The following is a 22,259-nucleotide window of genomic DNA, read 5'->3' as shown; positions in this document are numbered from 1 at the left end:
TGAGTGTTGCCACCTAACTTTGTAAGGGCTAAAAATACATATCAGCATGCTTTCAAGAATTAGTCTTTGTGTCTTTGTTTCTTTGTTTCTCTCTCTCTCTCTCTCTCTCTCTCTCTCTCTCTCTCTCCCCCCCTCCCCCCCTCCCTCCCTCCCCCCCCCCCTCTCTCTCTCTCGTTCTGCCTTTTTTGTCTGAGAGCAGGGATGAGTTTCCCCCCCAGACTGAACTGTTCTGGATTACAGAGGCTGGCCTCTCTCCTGGTTTCTTCAACCACACTTCCTTCCATAGACCACAAAAGCTGAGTTCACACAAATGTGCTAAAGAAACCAAAATGATCACATTGGGCCCTGCGGGAAGAAGGTAGTTATCGTAAAAGAAACTAAAAGCACAAGCAACTCTCTGAATAAACAGCTAATCTCAGCTGGAGCTGGTTTTATTCAAATTTCAAGACGGTTTTAGAACAATTATTCATGGCTTCTAGGTTTTGTTCCTTCTTGAGGCGAGTCCTTCGGAGTACTGCATCCAAATGGCACAGGCGCTCTTTAATTAGTGGCTTTTTTTTATCCTGTTGTCGGGCTTCCCACCTTGCGCCAAGCCAAACGGTTAAATACTTTTATCAAGGAGTTGCAAGCTTGCAAAAACTCTGCGCCTGGCTTCGTACTAGCCACGGGGCGGTTTGCTTGTTCAGGGCCGAACTCTGACTGTGGCTTACCATCTTAAAGAAAAGCGGGGGGGGGCTTATTTAGCAAGAGGGGCCGTTAATCATCCGGGGGGAGGGAGGAGACCGCGTCCCGCAACGCAACCCCGTCTCCTTTCCGCAGCTCCAGCTGGTTCGCAGCGGGAGGCGTGCCCGGGGCGGGCTCGAAGACTACACCTCCCAGGGGGCTTTGCGCGGCCCAAACAAGGGGGCGGGGCGGCGGGGGTTCGGCGGAGCTTTGCAGCGCTGGAGGAGGCGGTTGTGGCTCGCAAGGCGATCGCGGCTGCGAGCGGCGTCTCTTCCCGACCATGTCCGCCGCCTGTTGTCGCCCCCACCCGGCTCCGGAGCCCACGCTGGGCAGGGACATCCCCGGCCCTAACAAGCTGCTCGATTTGGCCGAGGGAGTCGCCTTGCCTCCGGGCGACTACAGCACCACGCCTGGCGGCACCCTCTTCGGAACCACGCCTGGCGGTGAGCGGAGCCGCTGGAGGGAGGAGAGACTGGCGTGCCTCTGAGCATGCAAAGAGTGCCCGGAGGGGGAGAGGTTGAAGAGGCAGGGAGGCAGAGCCACAGGAAGGAGAAGAAGCGGTGTCAAGAGCCCCTCTGAGCATGGAAGGAAGGTCACAGGAGGGAGGAGGAGAGGTGGCGTTAAGGCTGCCTCTTGAGCATGGAGGGAGCGCACGGAGGGGAGGTGGTGTTAGGAGTGCCTGCCCTTCGAGTGGGCAAAGGACAGGCAGAGATGTTAAGAGTGCCTCTGAGCATGCAGCGAAGGGGGCAGAAAAAGAGACTGGAGTAGGTGCCAAAAGGGGTGCTTCTTCCCTGGAAAGAAGGGCAGCGGGGACGGGGTGAAAAGATTGCAAGGGGGGGGGGCAAGAAAGTGTGCCACTGAGCAGGGAGAAACCGCTGAAGCAGGGTAAACAGTCTTATACAACAATGCTTCTGGGCACGGGTTCAGTCCTGCAGGCTAGAATCAAAGGTAGGGTTATTGTTCTTCTGAGAAGTGAGCGATTTGGGGCTTGGCCTGAAATGGTGCCCAACATTTTAGCTCCTTTGAAGTCTCGCCAAAGTCTTTCCAAGAAGGTCAGGAGGCTCTGTCCTGCTGCCCGGGGCCACCAGTCAGACTAAACTCATGCTTGCCAGCTTTTCTCCCCTTATCCAGAGTTTTCATTTTATCAATAAACCCTTGAATCCTGTGTGGGTAAGAGAAAGGGGGATTCACCCCAAGAGGGAATACCAGAATGGGGCTAAATCTGAGGCTGACTTCAGACTTCTTCCCCTATTCTTAATGGGAAAGGCTGGAATTCTTCACGCACACACAAACGCACAGTGGAATTAGGGCCCTTAAGAGATGGCATGCGTGTCTTTAAGACGGGTCCTAGGCCTGCTTTGTCATGAAATCTCTCCATTTCTTTCGAAAGAGAATGCATAAATGAGTTCAGAGGCCACAATCTTCTTATCTTCTTATTTGTGTGAAAGGAAACAGGGTGGACATGGATCAAGCATGGAGCAGGGATTTTCCAGCTAGGAGCAGCCTTTCCTGGGGAAATGCTCAAAATGGCTAGGGGTATAATATCCCGTCTGAAACATGCTTATGAATATGAGGATCCTGGCTCAGAGAATGTTTATCACCAACTTGGTGCCTTTCCAAGTTCAGATTAATTAATACTTAGATTCTCAGTGACTCCCTTGAGTGCCTTAACAGTACAAACATTGGCCAGGGATGAAAATATTGTGCTTCGAAGGGAATTGGGAATAGTGGTTGAATCCTAGAAACATTTACAGGAGACTAGCAATGAATCCTGGGTCATTAAGGACCTTTTTTTAAAAAAATCCAACAGAAAACCCACTTTCTCATAAAGTGTGCTGTAAGTTATGAGTGTGCTGTAAAAACAAGCATTGCACAGAAAGGGTTTTTTTTGTCCCAGACTTTGGTGTAGGAAACCTGACACAAACCTCTGAATGACAAATTCTGCAGAATAGGCTTGCCTATCTGTAATTTTTAAATGCATTTGGACCGGATGTGTTGTGCAAAAGAGGGCTGAGAGCATAAAGAGTAGGTAAATGTAAGATTGCAACTTTTTGGTGGTGGGCAGATTGGGAACAAGGTATATTTTCTGCCTGAGGTTTATGAAGGATTGCACAAGTAGGAACTCTTTCAAGACATCAATACAGGTAGTCCTCATCTTACGACCACAACTGAGCCCAGAATTTCTGTGGCTAAGTGAAATATTTGCTAAGTGAGTTTTGCACTGTTTTACGACTTTTCTTGCCACGGTTGTTAAGTGAATCACTGCTGTTGGTAAATCAGTAACAGTGAAATGAAATTGGTTTCCCCATTGACTTTTCTTGTCACAAAAGGGGATCCTGGGACACTGCAACTGTCATAAGTATGAATCTGTTGCCAATCATCTGAATGTTGATCATGTGACCGTGGGGATGCTGCAATGGTCTTAAGAGTGAAAAACAGTCATCAGTGGCATTGTAACTTTGAACGGTCATTAAATGAACTGTTGTAAGTTGAGGACTGCCTGTATCCAATGCAGTAAAATACAGTAGCTTATTAGCTGTCTTAAAAACAACCAAAGCCTGAATTAAAATGTATTTATTAAAACTGAGGCTCCTTGAAGCCATAGATTTGCTTCTTTGTAAATATTTTATTTATAAACCACCCATGTGTCAGTTGTCCATTCAGTGATACATGGGTAAACTTTTGCTGCTTCTGTTTATCATGATGCTTGCTCTAAAAGGCAGGCTGATGCATGCAATTTCAAAGTTTAACTCCTAATTACTGATGCAAAGTAGTGAGTGCCTTTTAAGTCTGGGTGCATTTAAGGGAACTTTACCAGGCAGTCCATACTGGAATGTATTTTGGGAGCTGGAGAAGAGACACATGGCAGGTCATAGGAACTGAGGGTCAGTAAATGCAACTTAAATCACAAGGGTGGACTTCCAAACTTGCATATTTTTGTCCAATAAAATATGCAACTTTTTTTAGCTGAGATCTAGTGTGTTAACAATATGTTCGCTAAAAAGAGAATAACTTAAAATTATTCATGACTGCATAACTTAAGACATCATGGCAGGTACCGTGTCGAGACTTTAGCATGAGTTTGAAGAGAAGAATTCTGGTTTGCTTCAGAAAAGAGGAATGCTGGTAATATTTTGTTAAATTTGTATGCTTACCCGACTCTCAGTGGCTCGGTGGCCCATCAGAGAAATTGTAATAAAAGGTAAAAATAAAAGACGGCAGGTGTGACAAAGGCGGTCTCAGTCTCTCTGGCCAAAGTCCTGGGTGAAGAGTGAGGACGATGCAGATCTGGGTGGACTATAGTCTTATAGAAAATCTGTGGTGGTTTCTTCTGTGCTTCAACATATTGTATATTGCATCATCTGCCATTCTGAGAAGTTATTTTTGCACATGGTTTGGATTGCAGTAAGTACAAATCAGAAAAGAATTCAAGCAAGCAGTGCTACGGAGAAGATGCACTTCCAGATTCCCAATAGACAACATTTTAAAATTGTTGTCCACTTTTCCAGTTTCTCCACTTGCACAGAATAACTTTCCTATCCTCCCCGCTGGCATCACCCAATGTGATCGAAGCCATCGGTTTTCTCTGTCACTAAGCAAAAGGCTCATAGACACAACTTTAGGATTATTGAATTTAAAAATACAATTTCCATAGTACAGGTGACTTTTGAGTTTCAATCTCTGGTCTCTTCCCTTTGAGTTGTTATTTAATCATCCAGGAGTTTTTGTGGCATTGTCAACAACAAGCAAAAAAGAGAAAGGGGCGGGGCAGGGGGGGGAACATAAGGAATTTATTTTATTTGACTGATAAGCATCCGTGGTTGAATTTTCCTGTTTTCTCAATCAGTTGAAAAGCCTGTTTGCTGTTGCAATCTGAAATGATGGCATTAAAAACTATTGTTGATGTGTGGAGGAGGGTGAGTTTACAGCTACTTTTCACTAAATCAAGAAAAAAAAATCTATGACTAACGTGGAAAAGCCATATGAACAACTTACAGCTGTTTGATTTTCTATGTCCTAATAAGTAGGGGGAATTTGATAGAGCAAACTAACATATCTACAGATAGTCCTCAACTTACAACAGTTCATTTTGTGACTGTTCAAAGTTACAACAGCAGAGAAAAGTGATTGACTTTTTTTCACACTTACAACCCTTGTAACATCCCCATGGTCATTTGATCAAAATTCAAATGCTTGGCAACCGACTCGTATTTAGCAATAGCAATAGCATTTATGTACCACTTGACAGTGCTTTCCAGCCCCTCTCTAAGCAGTTTACAGAGCCTATGGCCCCAACAATCTGGGTCCTCATTTTACTGGATCTAGAAGGATGGAAGGCTGAATCAACCTTAAGTCTGTGAGACTTGAACTGCCTGACTGCTGACAGATGGCAGAATTAGCCTGCAATACTGCATTCTAACCACTGTGCCACCACTGCTCTTAATTTATGATGGTTGCAATGTCCTGGGGTTGTGTGATCCCCTTTTGTGACTTTTTGCCAAGCAAAGTCAATGGGAAAGCCAGACTCACTTAACAATCACGTTACTAGCTTAACAACAGCACTTAACAACTGTGGCAAGGAAGGTTGTAAAATAAGGCAAAATCCACTTAAACGGCAACAGAAATTTTGAGTCCAATTGTGTTCGTAAGTCGAGGACTTATAAGGGAAGGTTGCAAAATTCCTTTGGTTCTTTGAAGTCAATCTTAGGTGGGCTTAAAGGAGTGCATAATGTGGTTTAGAAACACCATCCTCTGAGCATTTTGGCTTGTATACATTTGTGCACACAGCCCGAGGATCAGTGTGAAATTTGCACAGTTACAGCAGAAATCCTCGCGCTGCAGAATTCTGGAGCTGGAAGGAAGCATGTTCAGCTCTGCTTGTTTTCTATTGTGTAATAGTTTTGGGCTGCCGTCCAGGCTGCTCACAAGGTAATGTTATCATTTCTGGTGTCACCTTGATGAACTCTAGCAGGTTGCGAATCATGAGTTATGAACAGGTTCCAAGATGTACAAAGCAACTATTTACGAACGCAAAAACTTTCCTGTTGGAGGAGCCTTATGGAAAACCTGTGGGTGCTTCTTCTGGGCTTCAACGTATTGTGCATTGCATCATCTGCCATTCTGAGAAATTATTTGGGCTCATGGTTTGGATTGCAGAAAATAGACAACAGACTGTTCTGGCAATAGTGTTTTTATTCTGTGATTTGAATGCATAGCCTGAACATTTTCTTTCATAATGATTTTTTTTTTTTAAGTTTGGCCTTGAAGTAGAGACAGGTCTAGGTGAATCCAAATCCTCTAATGGTTGCTACAACATCTAACACAGCTTTCCTTCTGTAAATAATACAACTAGGATATCCCACTTCTGGTCTTTAAAATGTAGGGAGAGTGAGTGGGTGTTGGATTCTTTTTGTCTCTGACTCTAGAGCAGAAGAATGTCCATAAAAGTTGAAAAATGACTGCCTGCAGACAGTTTTGAATGGTTGCTCATGGTCCCCTCCACTCTTTTGAGAGGTGAAAAAAAGAAAACAATCTGACTAATTATCATGAAAGAATTGATGTTTGCTTCTTTCAAATGTGCTCAGAACCAGCCCAGAAGACAAATGATCCTGGGTCTAAACTACACATTTAAAACTCACTTGGCCAAACACATAAAGTATTATTGCAGTCTGTTGCAGAGTTTTTCAACCTTGGCAGCTTGAAGTTGTGTGGGCTTCAACTCCCAGAATTCCCTAACCAACCACACATCTTCAAGCTGTCACGGTTGAGGAACATTGGTCTATGGACAGAGCAAGTGCATTCCCACATGGAGAGAATCAGGGATAGACAAAAGAGCAAAACAGCTGTGAGGGGGCAAATAAAGCTTAGGGTTAACAAATAAAGCTGAGCTAGAAACCAACGAGGAAAAAGGTGAAGACTGACATACTGCTCTATAGAAAAGTTACAGCAGATAACCAAGAAGAGATGAGGTCATTTTGTGAGCTGAGAACCCAGGAAGTAGGAAATATGACCAATTGCCATAAATCTAATGCCAGCAGTGTTGTGTTGCACATCGGTTGTTGTTTTTTTTCTAGCCAAATGCAGAAAGCCAATTTGCTGCACATGTCTCTTGTTCTCCTAAAAATTCAATAAAGATAGTGATTTGTTTATATTTTCCCATATCTTTCCCTTTCAACAGGCAAACTGCTAACTGGACTAAAACGTATTGTTTTCCTTCTGCTCTAAAGCTGAGCCTGGGAAAAGGGAGGACAAATGTCTGGTTGAAAACCCCTCTTGGTATTTCTGATGGGGAAGTGTGGCTTCGAATAAGACGGTTAAAGTCTCGTGAGACACAACTTTTTCAGTTCCAGCCTTAATTCATTGTAATTGTCTCTCCTTGACCCCAAGGAGGATCCTTCAGTTCTCAGAAGAAGAAACACTTTTTTTGCTGCTGTGCAATAAGATGGATGGGTGGTAGTCCTATTTGTGGTTTGTTTTGAACAGTCTCAGATTGCCCCTGGGAACGTGGCCAGTATGACCAGTGTCACAACATTTATGCTAATGGCATGGATGCATGGACCTGGCTCACAACAAACATTCAGCCTTTGGTAACCTCGGAAAGGTTCATGGGCCTGGTTTTTCTGAAGCCCATTGCAACCACAGCTGAAAAAATTTACAGCCATGCATGATGGTGTTTGGAACAATTGGCTGCTTGGGGGCAATTGAGAGATAAGTTAAAGAAAATAAGATGGACTGTTGGCCTTTCAGGCTAGTCCAGACAAGAAGCCCAATTAGAAGTACTAAACTTTGTCCTTATTGTAAAGACACATTAACAGAATCTTGCAAAACTCTTTCCTTTTGCTCTCCAATGAAGTAGAGATGGTCACTTCTCAAATGCCCTCCATATCCCTTTTCTTTCTATGGGTTGAGATATCTCTTGGATGAAGGTTGCTTAGTCTGCAATTCTTCCTCCGGTCCCCCAAGGTCTTTTCCACATACCATTACACTGTTCCCTTTCTGTCGGAGGACTGACAGAGCCTGGGGACAGAGTGAAAAGAGGAATCAGCCTAGAATCACTACATAGCCACAAACTGACCAAATCCAACCCCTCTTGAATTTCATTATCTGGCACCAAAATAGTACTACTCATTAGTTGGCTAGATTCCTGTGCATAGGCCTGAGCAATAAATCAGTTTGATCGGAATTTAACATTTAGTCTTGGTTTTTCATGCCTGACCTTTTCTGACTTACTAATAAGGGGCTGTTGTCCAGGGAGACCTCCCTTCCATGAAGACTTAGGTCAGTCTTTTCCAAGCTAGGTTGGGCTCCACCTGCCAGAATATTTACCCAGCATGGTGTTCTTTCAAAAAGATGTGGGCATTGCAAGCCAATACACCTGGGAATTTCAGGTTGTTATTAGCAATAGCATTTAGACTTATATACTGCTTCATAGTGCTTTACAGCCATTTCTAAACGGTTTACAGAGAATCATATTTGCCCCAACAATCTGGGTCCTCGTTTTACTGACCTTGGAAGGATGGAAGGCTGAGACAACCTTGAGCCTGTCGGAATCGAACTCCTGGCTATGAGCAGTGAGTTAGCCTGCGATACTGTGTTCTAACCACTTTGCCACCACAGCTCTCACCATTATTTCTCCTTCCAGATAAGAATGTGTTGAGGTTGTAAAATAAATTGGGAATCTCTTTTGGAATGCCAAGCAAGAAACTTCCATTTGTTTTCAGAAGAGCTTTCTCAAATGCTGCTTCCTGTCCTGGAATAAAAAGGAATGGTACATTGGGAGAAGCATGCTGGCCAACATACGATCCCAATGCAAATCAATGGCCTCATTCATGTATGAGACCAACTGATTTTTGTGGTGCCTATTCTATGCAGGTTAACAAAGAAGATGACAAGAAAAAAAAATAGTCTAAACTGAACAAAAGCATACCATTCAAGGGAGTAGCTACTATGCCTTCAGAAGATCTTCGATCCAATATATAGCCTCTTTGCCTCTATGTTACCCTCAAGGAAAAACAGAGGCTGACTAATCCCTTTCAAAAGCTGCATTAGAAACCTAGAACGCTACCCAGGAGTGAAAAACTCTCCTTCTGTAGCTTGCAGAAGACCTTCCGTAAACTGCCTTGTAAGCAAGGAACATCCTTAGAACCTAGAAAGTGTAAATATTGAGAGCGGTGTTAACAAAACAGTGCACCTAGTTTAATAGGTTTAATCCACACTTAGACCTCCTCTGAGTATGTTTCATAAAAGTGAGAACTGCTCTTCCAGGGGGGGAAAGCAAGGAACCCCTTATGGAAGAATGGTTGGTGATGTTGACAGATTTTGCTGAAATGAACAAATTGTCTTCTTTGATGAGAGAAAATATTTTATTGACTTATTTGTTTGTTGAATTTATATGCTGTCCATCCCAACCGGCAAAGTAACTTAGCAATAGCAGTAGCAATAGCAGTTAGACTTATATACCGCTTCATAGGGCTTTCAGCCCTCTCTAAGCGGTTTACAGAGTCAGCATATTGCCCCCACAGTCTGGGTCCTCATTTCACCCACCTCGGAAGGATGGAAGGCTGAGTCAACCTTGAGCCGGTGGTGAGATTTGAACCGCCGAACTGCAGCTAACAGTCAGCTGAAGTGGCCTGCAGTACTGCACTCTAACCACTGCGCCACATCGGCTCTCTTGAGTGGCTTAGGTTGAAAATCATAAATATAAAAATATTAAGAACATTAGATGCAGAAATAAAAATGAGGGAAAGCCTCTTAACTGACAAATGAATTTGTGATTTATGGTTTTGATAACTAGACACAATGATAGAAAGAAGAAAATCATGATATAACTTTAGAGAGACAGAGAGAGGTTAAAATATGCTTGTGGTTTAGTGGTTTAGTGGTTTAGTGGTTTAGTGGTTTATTAGCATTTGTAGGCCGCCCTTTTCCCTGAGGGGACTCAGGGCGGCTCACAGAAAACCAGGGAGAGGGGAATACAATATTAAGACAACAACATATAATAAAAATAGTAAGCAACATTCATTCATCATTCGGGCGGGGTAGCAATTCTTATCCCCAGGCCTGACGGGCGAGCCAGTTCTTCAAGGCCATGCGGAAGGCCTGGACGGTGGAGAGGGTACGAATCTCCACGGGGAGCTCGTTCCAAAGGGTCGGGGCTACTGCTGAGAAGGCCCTCCTCCTTGTAGTTGCCAGCCGACACTGGCTGGCCGATGGAATGCGGAGGAGGCCTAATCTATGGGATCTTATAGGTCGTAGGGAGGTAATTGGCAGAAGGCGGTCTCTCTTGTACTTATAACTCCTGCAAAGTCACTTCTTTATATCTTTTTGGAAGTCACTTCTTTTATATCTTTTTCTATTTTTCTTCAGCTTTTTTTTCTCTTGCACTTTTCTACAATTTCTATTTTTCCCCTTCATCACCTTATACTAGCTTGTGTTTGGTTTTATTGTCTTGTTTCAAAGACAGATAGATATACATCAATAAAGGAAAATATTTGTAGCTTAGGGGTTGAAATGAGGGGTCCTTGGTGCTCTCCGAGGCTGCTTGTTTTCTTGCAGATGTTTCATTACCCTAGTTTGGGTAACGAAACATCTGCAACCCAGCACCAAGGACACCCCCCCCCTCATATGTATGTATCAAATCCCATCCATAGACCCAATTGTTTCCTGTTCTTAGGAAGCAGGCACCCAGAGAGTAAAGGCCTGAACTACTCAGTGAAGCGGTTGACGTGATGTGCCAGTGCCTTGAGGCTGTTAGGGTCTGGATGGGGGATAACAAGCTTGCACTCAATCCGGATAAGACCGAGTGGCTGGTGTGTTTCCCTCCCACTAATTGGCCAAGTTTTCCATCTCTCAGGCTGGGGGGTCAAACAGTACGCCCCTCAGACAGGGTTCGCAATTTGGGAGTCCTCCTGGAACCACAGCTGACTCTCGAACCCCACTTGTCGGCTGTGACCAGGGGGGCATTTGCCCAGGTTCGCCTGGTGCACCAGTTGCGTCCCTACCTGAACTGGGAGGCCCTCACAACAGTCACTCGTGCCCTTGTGACCTCTAGACTGGACTACTGCAACGTGCTCTACATGGGGCAGCCCTTGAAGAGCATTCGGAGACTTCAGCTTGTCCAGAATGCAGCCGCGCGAGCGATCGTGGGTGCACCTCGGTTCACCCACGTGACACCTATCCTCCGCGAGCTGCACTGGCTGCCTATTGGTCTTCGGATACGCTTCAAGGCACTAGTCGTCACTTATAAAGCCCTTCATGGTATTGGACCTGGGTACTTGAGAGACCACCTGCTGCCAATTACCTCCAATAGACCGATCAGATCCCACAGATTAGGCCTCCTCCGAATTCCATCCGCCGGCCAATGCCGACTGGTGACTACCCGGAGGAGAGCCTTCTCTGTGGCTGCTCCAACCCTCTGGAACGAGCTCCCCGTGGAGATTCGAACCCTCACCACCCTCCAGGCCTTCCGCAAAGCCCTTAAAACCTGGCTGTTCCGACAGGCCTGGGGCTAAAGAGCTTTTGCCCCCCTTCTCGAATGGTATGGTTGTTGTGTGTTTTTAAATTTTGTATTGTTATGTTCGTCTTTTTATCCCCCTGTCTGTACCCCCTTCCCTGACTGAATTGTGAGCCGCCCTGAGTCCCCTTCGGGGAAAAGGGCAGCATATAAATGTCATAAATCCAATCCAATCCAACGCCTCCGTCTCCCCTCCAGCAACTGAAAATATTTCAAAGCCTCTGTCTTCACCCTGCCTGGCTATGGCATTAAGCAAACAGGAGCCCTGAGCATGTGTCTGAATATAAACTCAGGGATACAGACCTCCAATGAACCCCTTATGAAATGTTCTTGAAATAACTGGTACAGTGACAACATTTCTAGGAAAACGGACTTTGTTCTGCGGGCGTTCCAGCAGCTGGCAGGCATCAGAAGCAGCGAAAACCCGCTTGTCTACAGATCTTGATTCATTGCTGTTTAGTGTCGGGTGGAGCCGTGCGCTGTGGATTCCCAACCGTTGAATCCCTCCCTGCTCCACCCACCTTGTCCCTGGAAACGCACCAAACCTCAGAGGGCTGGAAAACAATTTAGTTTTAATCGCTCCAAACGGGGAAACTAGTTTTTCGTCATGCATTTTTTCACTCAGCCTTTTTAAAAACAACGTGTTTGAAAGCTTTGATCGAAATATCACCAGGGGAAATAGGGCTTCTTGGCAGCAGAGTTTAGGTACTGGAAAAAAAAAAGCTGTCGTGTTCCTTGATGTACATGTAAAAGCGTGGCTCTCCTGAGGAGGAGAAGTGAGGACTCTGAGCTGTATTGCTCATTATTGGATGCTGCTAGACTACAGCTCCCATAATCCTAAACCTGGCCAGTGGGCATGGCAAGAGAAGAGCCACAGGTTCTCATGCAGTGTGCTTTCCTAATTTTTGCAGCCAGCTTTTGAGAAACAGATCCCACAAGGTTTATGCTCTCAATGGAAGTGTGCTCTGGCCAAAAGCTAAATATCATTGCTTTGTATGTAAATATACATACAAAGTTTGAATTAAATTCAAACTGAGTTAATTTGATAACAGTTGTTATAATTATCCCCATATTTTAATAATATCTAGATACCTTAAAATCCCAATTCAGTAGCAAAAATATTTGCATACTAAAGTCTTGGGAGGACCACAATTTCACCTGCCTTTTTTTAATTGCTGGAATTTAATTAAATCTAAGGCCTGCTGAAATTTAAACCCATGCTTTGGCATTGTTCTTGTTACCAGATGTCCAGTTACTCTCCACATAACGCTCCATCTCATCAAATTTCCTTCTAGATTAAACAGTGTGGCTTGAGTCCTCTAAATGTGGCTATGTTTTGTTTTGCTCTTTGTGAAACATGCTACATTTTTACCTCCTCACTGCTAGAATTAAGTCTTCCTACTGTCTTTACCTGCTATCTCAGAATTTGTGGTGTGTGTGTGTGTCTGTGTGTGTGTTTGAACTAGTGAATGACCACAATAAAGTTTACAAATAAGGCAAGTACCCACATTGTAGTTTTGAGGTTGAAGTTTGGGGTTGTCGAGTTTAACGTTAAACCCTTAAAAAAAACTTTGTATTTTCTTGGCTTGGGTTTTAAAAGATTTGTACTTAAAGCTATATTTGGAAGCTGCTTGGCCAGCTCAATGTTGAATACAAATTCTGAAAAAATACACAATTTTCCTCCTAATTCTCTGTCATTGCAATCTTGCTGGAGAAAAGTTGCAAAGGCAGAAAGAATCTTGTTTAGAACTCAGTAGGAGCAATAATATTACTGGATATTTATCTGAAAAAGTCTATCATAATGACAAATAATCTTAGTCTTGTTGTTAGTAAGCAGAGAGAGAGACGTAGTATTTCAGGTGCAGTGAAGCTTAACCAAGCATACAAAAATATCAAAACCGAAAAGACTACATAGCCAAAATTAGCTGTAAGGATTACTCTGCTCTTAATGCACAGTCTTTTTTTTTAAGGAAGACTTGTATATTTTTCTTTTTTCTTGGTTCTATTGAAGTGGCAAAAGGCTCAATTACAGCTGTAAAATGTAAAAAGTGTGTAGCTTGCTTAATGCATGGATGAAGATCTAGGATTGGTGGCTATTCAGGATTGCCTAATGTAGAATATATATTTCAAAACTAGAAGGAGTCAGTTTCTCAGCCCAGCCAGAGGACTTACAAATGTCTTACATAGTGTGTCTGTTCAGAAGCAGAGTAAAAGTACAAGGCTCCTTCTAGTGGTCACCCATAAACCTATCTGTTGCAATAAAGGGACTTTGTTTCCCTCCTGTTCTAATAGCCTCCCATGAGACCTTTCTTGTGGGGGAGAATATCTGGGAAAGGTGACAACACAAGAAAGGCAATTGAGACTCTAATGTTGTGGGACCATCTCTGCCTTCCTTTTTTCTTGGAGGCTGGATAGCAAGTTGCTCTAGAATGAGTTGTGCAGCCATGACAACTTTAAGAACTTCTGGCTGCAGAAGTCTGGAAATTGAAGGGCACAAGTCTTAAAGTTGCCAAGTTTGGACACTCCTTTAGCCAAAGAAGAACCAGCAATTTTTTAAAGTTTTTTTTTTTTTTACAAACATACCAATGCTTGAACAGTATGGTACCTGGGTGTGATACATTCTAATACAAATAAAACTAATAGCATTAGTCATAGTTATTACTTTCAACCAATTTATGTATTTCTAATAGTAATACATGGTAGTGGATCTGGGTACTTGAGAGACTGCCTACTGCCAATTACCTCCACCCGACCAATTAGATCCCATAGATTAGGCCTCCTCCGAGTCCCATCTGCCGGTCAATGTCGACTGGCAACTACGCGGAGGAGAGCCTTCTCGGTGGCAGCTCCGACCCTATGGAACGATCTCCCCGTGGAGATTCGTACCCTCACCACCCTCCAGACCTTCCGCACAGCCCTTAAAATCTGGCTATCCCGTCAGGCCTGGGGTTAAAGATTGTAACCCACCCGAATAGTATGAATGTTGTGCTTTTAATGATGTACTGTCTTATGTGTTAATTGTTTGTTTCCCCCCCCCTTCGAGTTGTAAGCCGCCCTGAGTCCCCCCAGGGAAAAGGGCGGCATATAAATAAATTACTCAAATTACTCAAATTACATATTTATATTAATTAGCAGTCATTATTCAATTATTCCATGTTTTATCCTATTATTGCTCTTATTTTATTATATAAAAGTTTATGCACTAATATTCCCCTTTTTTCTTATTTCTATCTCTTATTCTAACTTTTAATCATGTCACCTTTTATTAAAAAAACATTTTCTTTTTATCCTACCTAACTTCTAGAGCCAAGGTGGCGCAGTGGTTAAATGCAGCACTGCAGGCTACTGCTAGATCAGCAGGTCAGCGGTTCAAATCTCACTGGCTCAGGGTTGACTCAGCCTTCCATCCTTCCGAGGTGGGTAAAATGAGGACCCAGATTGTTGGGGGCAATATGCTGACTCTCTGTAAACCGCTTAGAGAGGCCTGAAAGGCCTATGAAGCGGTATATAAGTCTACTGCTATTGCTATGTCACCTACCTACAAAAAAAAAAAAAAAGAAAGGAGAGAGGAAAATCAAATCAAATAAAAGCAACAACAAAAAAGAGAAATCATCTATCCGTCATCTCTTGCCCACTTCAGTACTTTAATTGCTGTGCTTTTTTTTTTCTTTTTGATTTGACTCCCATATTCCTGTCTAGGTTCTTTATCTCTTTCTACATCTACTTCTTGGCTGTTCAATGTAGGTATCTTTGGGTACCCAAAGAACCAGCAATTTTTAGTGATAGAATAGACATTGAAATAAGCGGAAGAATCAGATCTGTTCACAGGTTTTATGCAGCCTCAAATGTTGCAAAGTTACAAAGATTGCCTATCATCCCTTGTTCTGCTTCTGTTCTTGCCAAAAAAGGGAAAGCAAGGCTAATATGCACTTCTCCTTGTAAAAGTGTCCAGAAAATCAGATATGCCTGCACATAAGCAATTATGTTATGCTGCTTGCTTCTCAGTTACTGTTAATCATCAGTGCTTCAGACCATGTGTCATGGAGACAGATTTACTGGCCAGCTTTCATTGTTGTAGAAAACCATGGTTTTATGACCATGGGTTATGATGAACCTCAATCTATTTTTCAGGTGTATTGGCTTCTGTGCATTACCCTTCACTTTCCTCAGGAATTTCTGCTTTTTTATGTAAAGCAGCCTGGTTCTATTGTTAAGCAGCAAAGAAGAAAAACTCAGCTATGCTGTGAAAACAAGCCAAAATCCAACCCTGATTGGGGAAGGAAAGAAGTTGTCGGATATTAAAAGTACAGTCTACTTGGATATGGAAAGATTTGACACTACCCACAATGCGGGAATAGTTGGTGAAGTTGAAAATTTTTCCTGAAATTAATAAATTTACTTCTTTGGTTAGAGAAAAAAAACATAATCTACAATAATTGGTGACTGGAATTTTCTTATGGACTTTTCATATATATAAAAAGGGGAGTGAACTTGTTATTTATGGTTTTGATGATTGGATAAAATAGATTATATTTTTTTAAAAAGAGCAATATGATATAACTTTAGAAAGAGGTTAAAATATATTTTATTTAAAACTGCTGTGAAGCAGCACACACAACACACACAAGCACACACACACATATACCTTTTTCCTTCCTTTTCTATTTTTATAGAACTTTCCTTGCAACTTTTATTGATTATTTTTTTCTTCTTTACATTAATTTCCATTTGTTTTAACTTCTTGTTTAAAAGTTGAATAGAAATTATATACAAAAGTACTGATATTGATAACACGGCAGGTTAACTGGAATTTCTTTCTGAGCAATATTTGGTTCTTTAACCCTCTGAGAACAGCAGTGAATTGTAGCTATCTCTCTTTTATAGGTACCCGCATTATTTATGACCGCAAATTCTTAATGGCGTGCCGAAATTCTCCAGTTGCCAAAACACCACCTTGCAATCTTCCGGACATTCCAGGTGTGACAAATCCAAGTATGGATGAGCTCCAGACGGAGATGAACTTCATGTCTGCTGACGACGAGAAACCAGGCTTAGGTGTGTGGTCACCTGTACAAATCACAATGCATGGTTGCTGAGTTGGGTTTCAGACATTGCTTTTCTCCGTGCCACCCAAGATAGCCGGGTCAGGTTTGATCTGTCATAAAAGCCATAGATGCTTCACCGTGAGTGCTGGGTCTACTCACCGCATGAGATTTCATGGGTATTGTGAATATTTTATTTATTTGTATTTATTTGTAACCCACCTTTATTATTTTTATAAATAACTCAAGGTGGTGAACATAGACAGACCTTCCTTCTCCTATTTTCCCAACAACAACAACAACCCGGTGAGGAGGGTTGAGCTGACAGAGAGTGACTTGCCAGCTGGCTTTAAAGTGGGACTAAAACTCAGTCACCTAGTGATTGGCTCAAAGTGACGCAGGTAGTTTTCTTGCCTAAAGCAGGTCTAGAACTCGGAGTCCCTTGGTTTTTAGCCTGGTGCTTTTCTCACTAAATCAAATAGTTATACTGCCAGTGCTCCTGTGGAGCGTGACCCGTCAAAACCGCGCTTGACTAAGCCGCGCCCGATTAAACCGCGTCGCTGACGTCATCAACAGGGCGACAACAGCCAGCGCGGAGAAAGAAGGGCACTTTAAATAGCACTTTGAAAGCAAGCCGATTCAACTTAAGGTAAGGGTTAGGTTTAGGGTTAGCTTTAGAGTTAGGTTTAGGGTTAGGTTAAGGGTTAGGGTTAGGTTTAGGGTTAGGTTAAGGGTTAGGATTAGGGTTAGGGTTAGGCTAAGGGTTAGGTTTAGGATTAGGTTTAGGGGGGTTAGGTTTAGGTTTAGGGGTTAATTTTAGGTTTAGTGTTTACAGCGTGCTTCTGTCTCCGTGCTGTTGTCGCCCTGTTGATGACGTCAGCTACGCGGTTTAGTCGAGCGCGGTTTAGTCGAGCGCGGTTTTGTGGTGGAACCCCTGTGGAGAAGAGATGCTACCACTATGTGAAAGGAGAATAGGGACTCACAGCCTCCTGCTTTCTAGCCAGGTGCTTTGACCACTAGACTGGGTGTCTGCAACCTGCATGAGGCTCATTGGGCCCTCTGCTGTGGCTCCATGTCAGGTGATCCCACCACTGGCTGGCCCTGCCCCTCCACTCCCAGTCACTCCTTGCCTGGCCTGAGAAGGTAAGGGCAACGGCAGAGGGGGATGGAGAGGCGGCTGGGGCTGATTATCTAGTGCCTCCCTCTTGCTGGATCTTCTTCCGACCCTTGTTGGTGCTGCTCATACCTTGGTCGCTTGGGGAGACACACAATCTGCTCTCTGCCCCAAGATACTGGCCCAACCCGGCCGCGACTGACACCGGCTTCACTAACACGAGGGCTGGCGGGGTGAGAATGGGATCCGGGATGATGGGACGATGGCAAGGGGGGGGGGGCGAGCCCGCAGTGCCTAGCCATGGCTTTAAAACTTGCATGGGGGACTTTCACCACCCAGAGGAGGACCCTCCTCATCCTCCTTCTCCTCTCGCAACCACAGCCGGTCAGCGAGAGATATAGAGAGACACAGAGAGAGGGGGGGCGGGTGAGAGGGGGGGAAAGAGATGGAGAGGGGGGGAAGAGATGGAGAGAGGGAGAGAGATAGACAGAGAGAGGAGGGGAGATAGATATAGAAAGGGAGAAGATAGAGAGGAAGCGAGAGATACAGAGAAAGGAGAGAGAGAGTCAAAAGGGTTTTTGGTTCTGGGTGTTTTTTAACAACCGGTTCTCTTCCCTAATGACTGGGTGGGTAAGCGTGGCCGGGGTGGTGGTGGTCATGTGACTGGGTGGGAGTGTGTAACATCAAGTTGACCACTCCCACTCAGATTTTGTGACTCCCGGTGTTTTCTGTGGGGAAACTGGTCCCAATGGCTCTTTGAGTCTTTAAGGTTGCAGACTCTTGCACTAGACCAGTCTGGCTCTATAGCCAGAGGCCTTGGACTCTTATCTCTCTGGTTTCCTAGAATAACTGCTGCCAGGTGTACAAAGCCTGTTCCCACAATTCTGCACCAGTAACTATCTTGAAGTCCACAGGTCTTAAAGTTACCAAAGTTGGACACCCCGGTGTAGAATTTCTACCAAATGATGAGTGATTTAGATGCTGGGGAAGGAAATTAGTTCATTATAAAGGAAGTGCAGCCTATTAACAGCTGGTTTAAAGTTTAAAGTTTAATAACATTTATATGCCGCCCAATCCCGTAGGACTCCGGGCGGCTGACAATACAATAAATCAAAAAGAAAAAAAGAAAAAGAAAGATAGATTTAAAAGGCACACCATGCACTCCATTCTGAGTGGGGCTGGACCATATTTTGGGGTCAACAGCCCCAGGCCTGCCTGAACAGCCAGGTTTTAGTGGCTTTACGGAAGGCCGAGAGAGTGGGAAGGGTCCGGATATCTGCGGGAAGATCATTCCACAGGGCCGGGGCAGCTACAGAGAAAGACCTCCCCCGAGTAGTCGCCAACCGGCACTGCCCGGTTGATGATACCCGAAGGAGGCCCACTCTGTGCGATCTTATAGGTCGTTGGGAGGTATGTGGCAGAAGGCGGTCCCGTAGGTATCCAGGTCCCAAGCCATGTAGGGCTTTAAAGGTAACGACCAGCACCTTGAAGTGCGTTCGGAGACCGATGGTTGACTGTGTTTCCTCCATGTTCAGAGAAATTGTGTATGGATAGCAGAGGTGTGTTTATGTTTTCCTTCCCTCACTTTGGACATTCCACAGACATCTTCCTGGGAGCTGTGAGGCAGGGCATCCTTGACAAAGAAGGGCCTTAACTTATATTTTGTCTTTCTTTTCAACTTTCCTATGTCCACTTTACAGCTTCCGTGAGAATTGTTTATGTAAACAGTAAATTTCAGTGAAATAAATGTTTAATAAGCTTATCAACTTATATCTATCTTTATACATGCTCATACACAGACAGTCTTCATCTTGCAACAATTCATTTAGTGATTGTTCAAAGTTACGAAGGCACTTGTAAGAGAGAGTTATGGCTGTTTTTTTTACATTTGCGACCATTGTTGCAAGCCCCTGGTCATATGATCAAAATTCAGACACTTAGCAACTGATTCACATTTATGACGGTTGCAGTGTCCCAGGACGATGTGATCCCCTTTTGTGACTTTCTGACAAAAAAAGTCAATGAGGAAACCAGGTTCACTTAACCAGTCATGTTACCAACTTAACAACTGCAGTGATTCACTTAATTGTGGCAAGAAAGGTCGTAAAATGGGGCAAAATTCACTTAAAACCAGAGCTGCAGTGCCACAATGGTTAAATGCAGTACTGCAGGCTAAGTCACTGCTCACTCCAGGAGTTCAAATCTCACCAGGCTCAAGGTTGACTCAGCCTTCCGTCCTTCCGAGGTGGGTAAAATGAGGACCCAGATTGTTGGGGGCGATAGGCTGACTCTGCAAACCACTTAGAGAGGGCTGCAAAGTGGCAAAGAGAAGTGGTATATAAGTTAAGTGCTATTGCTGATGATACTAACAAGCAATAGAAATTTTGGGCTCCTTTGAGGTTGTAAGACGAGGACTTAACCTGTAGTGCAGAAAAAAAGTTTTGAACTGCTTAACTCTCACAGCTTGTTTTCAGAATACAGTAGGATAGCTTTCCGGTCAGAATTGTGACTTAGTCCCAACAATGTTGAGTGTACCTATGACTTTTGTTTTTGTTTGTTAAGAGTCTGTGTTTTTTTTGTTTTTTTGTCAGAACAAAATAAGTCCTATGATTGTAGATTGTGGTTGCAAATGAACCAACTTGAGATGAGTGAAGTTTCTTGGAATTCCCCAGTTCTTAGCATCTTCGGTGACTGCTTTACCGCAGCAAAACTACTATTGAAACTAGTAACCATGAAGTTTTTTTTTAAGGGCATATTTTGTTCTCTGCTGAGAACATTGAAGTAAATTTTGCAAAGATTATAGGCTTATACTGCCTCTGAACCACCAGCTTTCAAAGCAATAATTCTATTGTCCTTTGCCAGACTGGACTGCTGTCAATTACTATGTATATGTTCCTTTTCCTAAAGTCGCACGCGCACACACACACACACACACACACACACACACACACACACACACATATACACATACATACATATACATATATACATACATAAATATACATACATACATACACAAACACACATATACATAAACATATATACATACATCTGAAATAGTAATGAATTTCCACAGTTAAAACTGCAATGAATAGACTCATCCCTCTTTATGTTAAGGAAAAGGTTGAGAAGTAATGCTTTCAAGCATATGTGGCATCCGATGAATACCCATGAAATTGAGATTTTTGTCAAATCCAAAGGTGCTTTTTCAAAAGGCAGCTGGACTTTGTTTTTCCTTGAAGACATTTCGCTTCTCATCCAAGAAACTTCTTCAGTTCTTCTTCAGAACTGAAGAAGCTTTTAGAACAGTGTTTCTCAACCTTGGCAACTTGAAGATGTCCGGACTTCAACTCCCTGAATTCCCCAGCCAGCATTCGCTGGCTGGGGAATTCTGGAAGCTGAAGTCCAGACATCTTCAAGTTGCCAAGGTTGAGAAACACTGTTTTAGAAGCTTCTTTGGGACAACCATGACCTGGATGACTGAGAGTTTCCGTAGACATTTTGGTTAATCATTTCTCTCTTTCACAGGTGAAGAAGCCCAGTTCGACCTAGATATCTGAAATTTCTCGTCTGAGGACAGAGGAGTCGTTTTATTCCTGATGAAGATGAGATATCAGTAACGCTTCCCGAAATGAGAGAGGCTTATAGAATAGCCCATGCTATGCAAAGCTTTTCAGGAGAAATGGTTCATCGTATTAAAATAATAATAATAATAATAATAATAAAGCTGGGAAAAATAGGACGTTTCTTACTATCTAAAGACTGAAAACATTGGTGGGTATTTTTTGTGTTTAGCTTCCAGGGAGGAAGAATGCTAAAAAGAGAAGGAAGGTTGTTTTTTTTGTTTCTGTGCCTGAAAATCTTAGTGCCTTTGTTTCATAAACGTTGAGTTGAAGCCAGAGGCTGACGCAGGGACATTTTAAGTAATCATGTTGGATGTAGACAATTCATGCAGTATCAGTTGTCTTTCATTCATTTAATACAGAAGCGGCTGTCTTCTTACCCCCGTCAATTGTATAGCCTGTAAATCTCCCCCTTCTTGAGAGGGATTGTTTGTGGCCAAATTTTTATTACAGCATCAGCACCCCAGTTGGAGAAACGTAGCAGGAGCACGAGGAACCTGGGGACAAAAAAAAAAAAAAAAAAAGTCAGATGCTTGCTCAACTGCTTTGCACTGCAGTTTCTGTAAGAATTTAATGGTCTGATGAAATCAACTCATCCATATCAGCAGATTGTTTGATATCACACCGCTGAAAGAAAACTTCCATTTTCTTTTCGATTGTGATTGTGCTAGGGGAAGCAAATTCTTCTCTCGCTCTGTTTTAAAAAAAAACAAAATCTAAGAAAAAAATGTCTTTTAAGGTGGGAAAATATTGTGGACAAGCAGGCAGCCTTGCATGTCCTTGTTTTTCTTTCTTTCTTTCTTTACAGGGCTATGTGTAGATCTGTACACATTCTTCACTGTACCGAAAATTAAATAAACTCTTAAAATTGGCGTATGAGTTTTGGATGAAGCCGATCTGTGTCTTTTCTTTCCACAAGCCTTCCTGTTGTCTATGCCAGTTGTACGTTGCTAGTGACGAGCTCGTGATGATCTGCATTCTATTTAATCTGCAGAAGTGTGGACTTTAATTCCCAGAATTCCCCAGCCAGCACAACCATTTCTGAGAATTCTGGGAGTTACATTCTAGAAAGAGCTTAGGTTGGAGAATCTAAGAGGTTGGTTGCATGGTTTATTTATGTATTCATTTATATCTCTCCTTTATTATTTTTTATAAAAAACTCAAAAGTGTTGAACATACCTAATAACTCATGAATGAAGGCAAATACACATGTCCCAAGATAACAACAATAGCGCTTAGACTTA

General features: G+C 43.2%; 1 protein-coding gene across 1 annotated transcript; it reads left to right on the top strand.

Moving 5' to 3' along the window:
- The first annotated feature begins 915 nt into the window (after positions 1–915).
- EIF4EBP1 (eukaryotic translation initiation factor 4E binding protein 1) lies at positions 916–21,891 on the top strand. Its single transcript, XM_032228731.1, has 3 exons — positions 916–1,166; positions 16,121–16,291; positions 20,921–21,891. Exons 1-3 carry the CDS (start codon positions 1,004–1,006, stop codon positions 20,950–20,952), a joined length of 366 nt encoding a protein of 121 aa, XP_032084622.1. The 5' UTR covers positions 916–1,003; the 3' UTR covers positions 20,953–21,891.
- The last annotated feature ends 368 nt before the right edge of the window (positions 21,892–22,259 follow it).

Source organism: Thamnophis elegans, chromosome 13, assembly GCF_009769535.1.
Source record: "Thamnophis elegans isolate rThaEle1 chromosome 13, rThaEle1.pri, whole genome shotgun sequence".
NCBI lineage: Eukaryota > Metazoa > Chordata > Lepidosauria > Squamata > Colubridae > Thamnophis > Thamnophis elegans.
Note: the sequence above shows the minus strand (reverse complement) of the source record. Positions and strands in the feature narration are given on the sequence as shown.

Coding starts and splice junctions, on each gene's coding strand:
- EIF4EBP1 (XM_032228731.1), top strand. CDS start 1,004: ATGTCCGCCGCCTGTTGTCGCCCCCACCCGGCTCCGGAGCCCACGCTG. Junction 1,167..16,120: donor CTTCGGAACCACGCCTGGCG/GTGAGCGGAGCC, acceptor TCTCTTTTATAG/GTACCCGCATTATTTATGAC. Junction 16,292..20,920: donor CGACGAGAAACCAGGCTTAG/GTGTGTGGTCAC, acceptor TCTCTTTCACAG/GTGAAGAAGCCCAGTTCGAC.